General features: G+C 32.9%; 1 protein-coding gene across 1 annotated transcript; it reads left to right on the plus strand.

The window, feature by feature from the left end:
- The first annotated feature begins 3,553 nt into the window (after nt 1-3,553).
- LOC107903808 (uncharacterized) lies at nt 3,554-5,778 on the plus strand. The gene is made up of 4 exons (XM_016829977.2): nt 3,554-3,738; nt 3,827-3,923; nt 4,200-4,409; nt 4,866-5,778. The coding sequence occupies exons 1-4, from the start codon at nt 3,664-3,666 to the stop codon at nt 5,576-5,578; spliced, it is 1,095 nt and encodes a 364-aa protein (XP_016685466.1). The 5' UTR covers nt 3,554-3,663; the 3' UTR covers nt 5,579-5,778.
- The last annotated feature ends 4,463 nt before the right edge of the window (nt 5,779-10,241 follow it).

Consider the following 10,241-nt stretch of genomic DNA (forward strand, 5'->3'; position numbering starts at 1 on the left):
CTCATAGTAAAGTGCAAAATTAGAGGACTTTGAATTAATCATTAAGATCATACTTTTTTAGGAAATTAACCATGACAAATAGTTTTTTATAGGTTGTTATTATCTAGATGATGCTAGATACACAAATTATGAGGGATTTCTTGCACCTTTTAGAGGACAAATATATCATTTGAATGAGTGGTGTCAGGGTTACCAGCCAAGTACTTCGGAAGAATTTTTCAATATGAAACATGCTTCAGCACGTAATGTTATTGAAAGATGCTTTGGGTACTTAGGAGTCCATCATTCTATCCTGTGAGGGCACACAATAGAATCATTATTGCATGTTGTTTGCTTCATAATTTTATTTAGACCTATATGAGTTTTGATCCTATTGAAACAGAGTTGGGAGAAGGATTTCCTAGTAATGTGAGAGATGACGATGAACCGAATATCCTAAATATTCATCCATCGGATGCATGGGCTACTTGGAGGATGGAACTAGCCAACCAAATGTTCGATGAATGGCAAGCATTCAGAAATTAGTTAGGTTTAGGGTAAAAATAGTAAACATTAATTTGTTTATGTTATTTCATGTATCTAGTTTATGAAACTTTGATGGTGTTTGAATTGTTTTTTGTATTGTACTAGACTTGTTGAATTATAATTTATTTTCTTTTGATTCATCATGTGTTATAATTTTATAAAGTGTTGACCTTTTGATTCATAATATTGATATTAATTTTAATTTGTTTTTTTTTTCTTAAGATAGTTATGTCAGGTTTTTCACAATCAAGTGTTTCTTCCCAAAATTCTCGAGGAACCAAAAGGAAATGGGTTCCAGAAGAAGATGTTGCGTTGGTTGCCTGTATGGTCGACTTGCACAATGTTGGAACCTTTAATGTTGATACGGGATTCAAAGCTGGTTATTTAAATGAGTTGGAAAAAAAATGTTAGAAAAATTTTTACCCAATGCCATGTTGAAGGCTAAACCTAATATTGAATCGAGGATTAGGACATTGAAAAGGGATTGGTCAATCGTTTATGACATGCTTAGTGGAAAAAACAATAGCGGTTTTGGTTGGGATGAGCATAGGCAGCTTGTTGTTGCTGAAGATGCGGTGTGGAACTCATACATAAATGTAAGAATTATTTCAAGTCTATTATCTTATTTTGACCAAACTTATATCTAATATGAATTATTCATTTTTGTAGAGTCATAAAGAAGCCGGTCAATTCAAACATCGTAGTTTCCCTTATTATGACCAACTTACTGCCGTCTATGCAAAAGATCGAGCCACTGGGAAAGATGCTCTAACAACCGCTGATATTATTGAAGAAATAGATATTCAGGATGTAGCTACTACAAATACTCATGAAGAAATAGAAACGATTTCTATGGATGCGAAGCTGATGTTTCTTTGGATGACATGGATCTTTCAGCTACACAACAAAAGTTAGAAATGACCATTCAAGAAAGAGCTCTAACATTATATCCAACATTATATGAAGTAGAAGATTTAACTGAGGATGAGCGCTATCGCGCATTGAGCAAAATTCCAGATCATCCAACGCAAATGCTTATTTTCTTTAATTTACCTTCTTCTGTGCGATTGGAATAGGTCAAAAGATTTCTTACTGACCATTAAAAATCATGGTTGTGTTGATGATATTTTGGTAACTTTTTGTATTTGTAATATTGGATGGTAATGACATGATAGAATGTCATTACAATGTTGTAACTTTTTGATGTTGTAAAATTTTATAACATATGGATTATGACATATAAACAAATGAAATCATGTAACTTTTTGTTAATATATGAATATTATGTTTGGATGTGAAATATAATTCTCAAGTTATTTATTACTTCTAATATTTTGTTTTTTATTGTAGAATAATTAAATTATTTGTTTCACTAATGATATTTTAGCACATTAAATATGTATTGCAGTTTAAAAATAATAAAGTAGATTATATATTATTTTTACAGTATTATATATTATGATTTTTTTAATTCATATAATAATAATTATATTAAGAATTTTATTAAATTATATATTAATTTATTAAATTATATTTAATAATAATTATGTTAGAATATGGTTAAATTATTTATTATTTTTATTACATTATTTTAAATCATAATCTTATTAAAATTTAATAAAAATAACAATAATCATCTACATAAAAAAATTATGCTAAGGGTATTCTAGTCATTTTAGTTTTTTTCCTTATGCTATTATAACATCATTCCATTCAACCAAACAATTGAATTACTGATTACAGCTCTATTCAATTATAGTAAACCAAACGCACCCTAGGATTTAATTTTGGTTACGCTAGAAAAATCAAATAATAAAAAGTCTAAATGAAAATAATAAAAAGTTCCATTTTTTTTTGTGATTTTTCAACTACTAATTGAATAAAAATATCTAAAATTTGAAAGTTAGTATATCTATTTTGTAGCAGAATACGATGAAAAGTGTAATTCTAAAATTAAATAATTGAAATCATAGTGAAGTTGTAATTCAAAACGAACAGAAAGGGAAATTCAAACTTGGTTTTAATATTCAAATGTTAAAATGTTATAGCTATCTAATATAATAAATAATAAAGGTAAGTTCTGTGGATTCACAAACATAAAATTAAATAATTTAATTTATATTGGGAGTGTAATTTAACACGGATATATAACATGATGATTAATATCGTTTGTAATAAAATTTCATTTATGTTAACCTTTTTTATGTGTTTACGCCATTTTGATTTGTTTTTATCCATTTCAACCATTTTAGTTTACGTAATTGAGGTATATTTATATACATATCATATATATTTTCTAATAAGAAATTAAAGATTTAACTTATAAATATATAAGAACAATATTTAAAAAATATTGGTAAATCCGAAGTAGAAACCCAACCAAACTTACTAATACGAGAACAAAAATAACTTGATACAAAATATAATTTCAGATTTAGTAAACTATATATTTTTAATTTTCAAAATTTTCAAAATTTAATAATAAAAATAATAGGTTACAACTTATTTAATTACAATAATAGTTTAAAAAGGATTTTTTTTAAAGTAAATGTCTTTTAAATATAATTTAGCGACATTTATCATGTAAACGGTAAAAGTATCATTGAAGCACATGTATAGAAGTCACATTACATTTTGCTTTCTCTACTAAAAAAATGAGTAAATTAATTCGTATAAGTTAAATTAAAGAGCAAATTAGTCATTTCTTTTAAAAGTTTTATCCCTTTATACTGTTAAAAACCGACATAGTTGATAGAATAATTAAACAGTGATACATGACATGTACCTTCTGCTGACATACATGAACTAGTTGTTAACAGTAAAAATAGATATTTTTTTTAATAAAATGTCTAATTTATTTTTAATCTAATTTATTTATTTATTTAAATATAAAAATCGAAATGTAACATCACTCAAGTAATTATTTCTCACATAAACCCTTTCCTGGAATTTTATGGATTCTAATAATTTATAAAATTATGAATTTTTTTTATTATAATTTCTTTTCAAACAATATTTTTACTACATAATAAACCAAAAAGAGAAAGGGTTTCATTGTTCCTGCGGCGATTCTATTTACGAAGATTACAACTAAAACCCTCATCAAGCAGAGACCCCAAACCAAAACAAGAGACAGAGATGGGAAAAGCAGAGAAAGAACAGCTGAATCGGGCTCTCACTGCCCACCTCAATACTATCCATGAAACTTTGCAGGTTTTTCCTTTTCTTCCTTTTTCCTTTTCTTTTATGGACTTCATTTGATACCTTACGTTCATAATTTTTTTTGGGTTATTGTAAGCAGGTGTTGGATCAAAGTCCCCCTTCTAATTCTATGGAGAAAGTTACCTGGTCTCAGGTTATCCAGATTGGTGAACAAGTTTCCAAGCAAGCTACCATTGGTGCTCCCACTTTCTTTTTCTTTTTGGATTTTCTTTTATTGGGTCTGGGTTTTGTCCTCCTTATAATTATTATATGCAAATTATCTATGCCAAAAAAAAACAGATAGAAAATAGGGTTTTTTTGGGCTTGAATTTGTTATTGATTTCTAAGATTTTCTTTTATTTCTTAATGAAAGGAATTTGCACAATATGGATTTCTTTTGTTTTCCACTATGATTCTTTATGCCACTTTGTGTTGGGTGAGATTAGTGATTACTTCTTCTGCTTGTTTAACAGCTGGAATGCTTTGGAATGGGGAATCACCTCAAGCTAAAGAAGTTGAGGAGAACGTGAATTCATATTTCAATGTGTTGCAGGGCTTCCTTTTGCTTTCCCATGGAAGTACTGTTGGTGCTGGCCCAACTCTCTCCTCAAGTATCCATGAATCCGTGAAGCACGTTGTTGATTGCAGTTTTAGGTTAATGAAGGAACATGTCTCGTTATATGGTAAACCGATTCTCTTTCTCTCCAAACTACGTAAAATTGAAATCCTATCAAGTACACATTAAAACCTAGGGTGAAGAGGTTAGAAGATAATGTTTTAGTTTAGTTCATATAAGTAACACTCAGTTTGGCAACAATTTTTCCCTTTCAGTTTTGAGTTCTTATTTTTACTGAACATTGAGGATGTAAAAAATAGTGATAATCAGGTAGAGTTATCTAAAGGGATGGTGAACGGTGTGTCACCGAACACTTAAGAGTCGGTACCTGAATCAAACATCTTCCCTAGCAGTAAAGAGTGACATATTTTAGATTTGATCAGAGTGCATTCTGTATTCCTGAGGTGTTTTTGTGTGCATTGGCATTGTTTTTGAACAAAAACCGATTGTATCTATCCAAACCGATTAATTTTGATTTTCTTCCATCAAGAAACACTACAATACTTGTGTTCAATGCTAGCAGGATCTCACAATAAGGAGAGAAAACTATCGATGCCTCAGATTGTTGGAGCAGTATGGGAGGCATGTTCTGCTCTTAAGAAGGTCCCTCCCACAAATGTAACAGCGATCGGGCGAGCAATGACGCAAGTAGCAGTTTCCATGAAGGATGTACTTCGTGAGATAAACGAGCTCAAGCCTGCTTCCTCCAACCCTGGGGATGAAACCTCTGATAACACTCCTAGCAAAGCAGAAAGCAAGCCTGAAGATGATGACATAAGTGATGATGATCTAGGCAGTGACTTGTCACCTGAAGAAATGAAAGTAGCTCAACTAGCTCATGGGGTTGTGTCTGAGACACTTTTGGTTATAAAGGAACTTATCCGCACAATCACCGGTATGCTTAAACTTGAAACCCCAGATGACAATGGTAAATTTGTGGGTTCTTTGGAGAAATTATTGAAGATGTGTCAATGTGTCGGAGCAGAGATAGATGAGATTGGAGCCTGTCTTTACCCCCCTCAAGAGATTGATGCAATAAAATTGGCTTTGGAGAAAATGTCAAGTAGGATCAATGAAATACAGCAAGAGGTTGAAAGTTTTCGAACATCTTCGGAGCCCTTTCTTGAGGCTTGCAGTGGATTGAGAACTGTGTTAAAAGAAATGGAAGCTCAACTCAATAGCCTGAGCGCAACAGAGTTAACAACTAAAATGCAGAACGTTGCTGTCATCAATTAGATTTATATGTAGAGAGATGGATATGCGAAAGAGAAATTTGTTTTGAAATGCCTTTAATTCTTTTAACAGTATTTCTTTTTATTTTGTATTTGAAGTCCTCAGCAGTCTAGTATCTTTAAATATTAATAGCCAAGTTGCTTTTAAACTATACAAACTTTGTATGAATTTTGATTTGTGTAATTATACACATTTAACTTAAATCGCAGTTTAAATATGTATAATTCTTTTTATAAAGTTTCATATATCTCTTTTTTAACTATATGCATTAGAAGAAATTGATTCAACAATTCTGTTTAAAAAAAATGAAAATTTTAATAGTAATGACTAATTCGCATAATTATCTTATTTTAAAATCATGGTTTTACAACCATTTTATTTTTAAATGCAAAAAATTGCAAATCCTTGCTTGAATATCATGCTTTAGTGATAAATGCTGACCAAATTTTCTTAGAATATAGGTAGATGTTCCTACAGGGGAAAGTTAGGTAATCCGATTGAAAGCTTGAAATGCTGCCAAAAATAGAAATCAGTAGTCAATATCTGGAGGAGGAGACATGGGGTGTGAAACTTGTTAAAAGCCTTTAAAAAGTAAGTCACTGAAGCAATTCATTAGCTCAAATGTTGGTTTCCATCCAAGGGTATGAATGAATATGTGAACTTAAAATCGATATCAAAACCTCCCCTCTTTTTCGCCATTTCAGCCAAACTTGTTTGCTGAAAATGATTCGACAGGCTGCCACTGCCATCTGTTCAGATTTACCAAACCAGCATAAAAACTGAAATCATGTCCATCTCAACCAAGGGTGGCTTTTGCTTTTAACAATCCTAAGCGGGAGGTCTTGACTCTCAATGAAAGCAAATATTGTTTAATTTTTTATGTTTTCTGCAGCGGGATGCAATAGAAAAGAAAAGAAGCTCATTTCTGACTTCTATTCTATTGCATGCTGCTCTGCAAACGTTGTTTATGGTTAAGAAGAGCAAATGGCAGTTGATATCATCAATCAATAAGATGCTACTCCCATATATTGTTTGGTAACAATTTTTGAAGAATCACGGAAGTATGTTGCTTCATCTCATCTCTTAAATATTCAAAACCCATCAGTTGCTGCCAACCTTCTTTCTACATTTACCCTTCAAGAATAGCGCACCTACAATGATATAAGTGAAAAGAATGGCTGAGGAGTTGCAGTGAAGATGATGGTAGAAGGAAAAAAGAACATAAATTATACAAGGTGAGGGAGTTTAACTGCTGTAAGGGAATAAAACGAAAGAATTGATTGCCAAAATAGGAAAAAAAAATTGGAGAGAGAAAGAATGAGTTTTAAACGGACATATGTTTTTTTCTGTCCAAGATATTTGACGTGGTGCATTTATATTCGCTGGATTTTTTTAACGTCCGTTTAAAACAAGACTAAAAATTATAACCTTTTCATATTTAAAAAAATTGAAACCAAAATGAAAAAATCAATATATAATAAAGTTTTTATTGTAAGTTGTTGAGTAATATTAATTTTCTCGTGTTGTATTAAGGGAAACATAGGGAGTATTTATACACATTCCTAATGCACTATTACAGCTCACAATAGGGCTCATTGTTTTGTCTCGGCCTTTGGGCCGAAGGTACTGACATTCTCTATCCCTGGTGTTGACATTCATTGGGCCTCATTCGGCTTATTGGACGCTTGCCTGCGAAGCACGCGGTCCTTTCTGACCCTGGGACTGACTCTCCCAGCGAACCTCACACCTACCAGTCACGAGCGGGGGTCCTCTTCCCGAACATGGCTCGCGATCTCGTCCCTGCGAAGCTTACACGAGCTCTCCTCTTGCAACCTCATTCCTGCACGGCTTACGCTAGCTCCCCCCGCGGGCTTCCCGCGCGAGCTATCTTTGCGAACATCTTGCATTCCTACAAGGTCCTCAGCTGACTATGCTTATAGGCGAGCATTCTTCTTCGGGTCGGAGGTCCAGATCCTATCGGTCACTTGAGCTATCGGTTCTCAAATCCTAAAAATCCAGTCCCCCCTTTAGTGGGCTTAAGGGACGTTATAAAGTGGCGGGCCTTAAGTCCATTTTAAACGCAACTTGCTAGGCACACCGTAGGGCCATAGTGTATGAAAGCTACCTTGCCACGTGTGAATCCAAACATTGGACGCGCACATTTAGCCGTTGAAACACGAATCATTTTTCTTTGTTCGCATCTTGGTTGTTGGTTTGTTTTTTGGTCATCCGAACGATTTTAAGGGTCTCCCTTTAAAAAGGGATAGTCGGGGTTTTAGCTTTCTTCATTGTTTGACTTTTCTGCAAATCAGAATCAAGGTAAATCTTACAAATTTTTCTGTTTCTTAGCTCCAATATCTGTTTTCCTTCTTCTTTTATTCGAAATATGGTAAGAATGAGAGGAGCTCACAGCTAGATCGTCTCAGCTCGTCCGATTCCAATCATCGTGACTGAAAAACTGATAAAGAATGATATGGATGAATGAGAAAACAGATCGTCAAGTTTGTCAAAGTTGCGAATTTATCCTAAATCTCTAGACGAACGTAAACTGAAATGAGAAACAACGAAAACAGATTAGTTGTCACAAAGGAGGGTCAAATGAAATTTAAACAAAAGAAAGATGAAACGACTTGTAAAGAGTCCAAAAGAGAATGAATTTGGATTTTTTGGGTAGAAAGAAATCGTCATTGGACCTCAAGAAAATGCCCCAACCAGATCTGGAAAAACAAAAACACAAACAGATTTGTTAGAAGTGATTTTCAAGACAAAAGCAAATTGTTTTGTCCAAGAATGCTTGAAACAACAAGAAAAGATTAAAACTCCTAATTTTGATGTGTTTCTTGATGGAACAAGATAGGAGAACGTCTTTCTTGAAGCAACTTTAACCTAGAACGAAAATAAAAAAATCAGCAAGACAAAACAACAATAACTAACTTAATTGAGCAAGAAACGATAAATTAATGATGGAAAAGAGAAGATGACGTCCTAAGAAGCCTTGGAAACATTAAGAATCCACAACTCCTTTTAATGGCTCTAATCCCCCTCCAAGAAAGAGATATTGGCGAGAAAAAGCTTGAAGATTATTCTCACAACCTGAAAGATTGTTAAAATAGCTTTTAAAAGAAACTCAAAAGCAATTCTTGAAGAAAAACTCAAAAAGAATTATTATTAACTCAAAAAAACATAAATCAATTGTATGTGTATAAGGGTGAAAGTCCATGCTACTTATAGTCCCCCAAAATAAGTTTTCCTAACCCTAATGGAATAACTAACATGACAGCTCATCAAATAAAATAAAATAAAATAATTCTAAGTGTGGACTTTTAATGAGAATTCAACCAAATAATTAAATGGGCTCCTTGGGCTAAATTCTTACATGATGATCCACCTATTAAAATGAAATTGGACCTATAGTTTAAAAATTTTACAATTTGGGCCACTTTGATAATTTGGTCTGGTATTCAATTAAATTACTTTCCAAACTTCAGGATGGGCTTGTAGACATCTTAATGGGCCATTTTTTCAAGAACTTAGTCTTGTGATTCATTTGCTCTTGAAATTGGCTCGTACATGAAATGCGCCTTGTTTGCAAGATTTGGTTTCTTAGACCAAGATTTCCAAGATTTGAAATCTTAATTTTCATGATTCTTTAAATTGTCTGAAACAACAAAATTGGATCAAGATTCGGTTTCTTGATTTTCTTGAAAATAAGAAATTGAATCTTGATTTTATGTTTTGGTAGTGTGCGCATCTAGGGCCTTGGTAATAAAGTCTTGAATGGTCCTATTCAATCTTGCCTGGATTTGCTTGGCCTTTGACCCTTATTGGCCCTTGAAGAAATTTGAGCCCATCATGTTCATGAGCCTTATTTTGGGCCTTGAGACTTACATCATTCCCCTCTTCCTCAAAAAGATTTGTCCTCGAATTTGAAACATCAAAGAGAGATAAATCAACAATATTAAAAGTAGAACTTATATCGTACTCATCGGGCAGATCTATTTGATAGGCGTTGTCATTGATCTGCTTGAGTACTTGGAAAGGCCCATCTCTATTATGGCCTTTAAATTGGACCGAGCTACTCATATCAAAAACCCTATGCTTACACCATCACATCGGAGGAGATGAAGTGGGCTTTGGCTGTGCAGGGAATCTAGCTTCCCACTTCGCTTATGAGTTTTCCATTTTCTCGGGGTCGCACCGCGTGTGTGAGGCAACGGAGGATAGCTTTCATCTTCCGTTGCACGTTCTGGAAGCGGGCTTGCCATGGGCGTACTTTCTTGACTGGTGCTAGCGTGGTAAAGTCCCTATACTCTCTGTTTTCCAACATTTGTATTAGCTAAAAGAGATTGATGTAAGGTGTAACACCCCAGGCTCATATCCGTCAACGGATTAGAGTTACGAGGCATTACCAATCAAAATTTAATATCATAAATCAATCAATTATCCAAACATTTATTTCATTTCAATTTACTAACTATACTACATATAATACAAATATTATTTTCAAATTAGGCTTAACTATAACTAATTTATACAACTATTAACAAATATGCTAAACACATCACACTTCCATATAAATAACTGAAATTTTTGCATAACTTTAAATATCATATAAATATAAATATATATACCAAATAGATCAAAAACATAAAACCAAACTTAACCA

This window comes from Gossypium hirsutum, chromosome D05, assembly GCF_007990345.1.
Source record: "Gossypium hirsutum isolate 1008001.06 chromosome D05, Gossypium_hirsutum_v2.1, whole genome shotgun sequence".
Lineage (NCBI taxonomy): Eukaryota > Viridiplantae > Streptophyta > Magnoliopsida > Malvales > Malvaceae > Gossypium > Gossypium hirsutum.

Bases quoted from the DNA above. Each gene is read 5' to 3' on its own strand.
- LOC107903808 (XM_016829977.2), top strand. From the start codon at position 3,664: ATGGGAAAAGCAGAGAAAGAACAGCTGAATCGGGCTCTCACTGCCCAC. The intron at 3,739-3,826 runs GTTTTTCCTTTT...TATTGTAAGCAG, and splicing joins CTATCCATGAAACTTTGCAG to GTGTTGGATCAAAGTCCCCC. The intron at 3,924-4,199 runs GTGCTCCCACTT...CTTGTTTAACAG, and splicing joins TTCCAAGCAAGCTACCATTG to CTGGAATGCTTTGGAATGGG.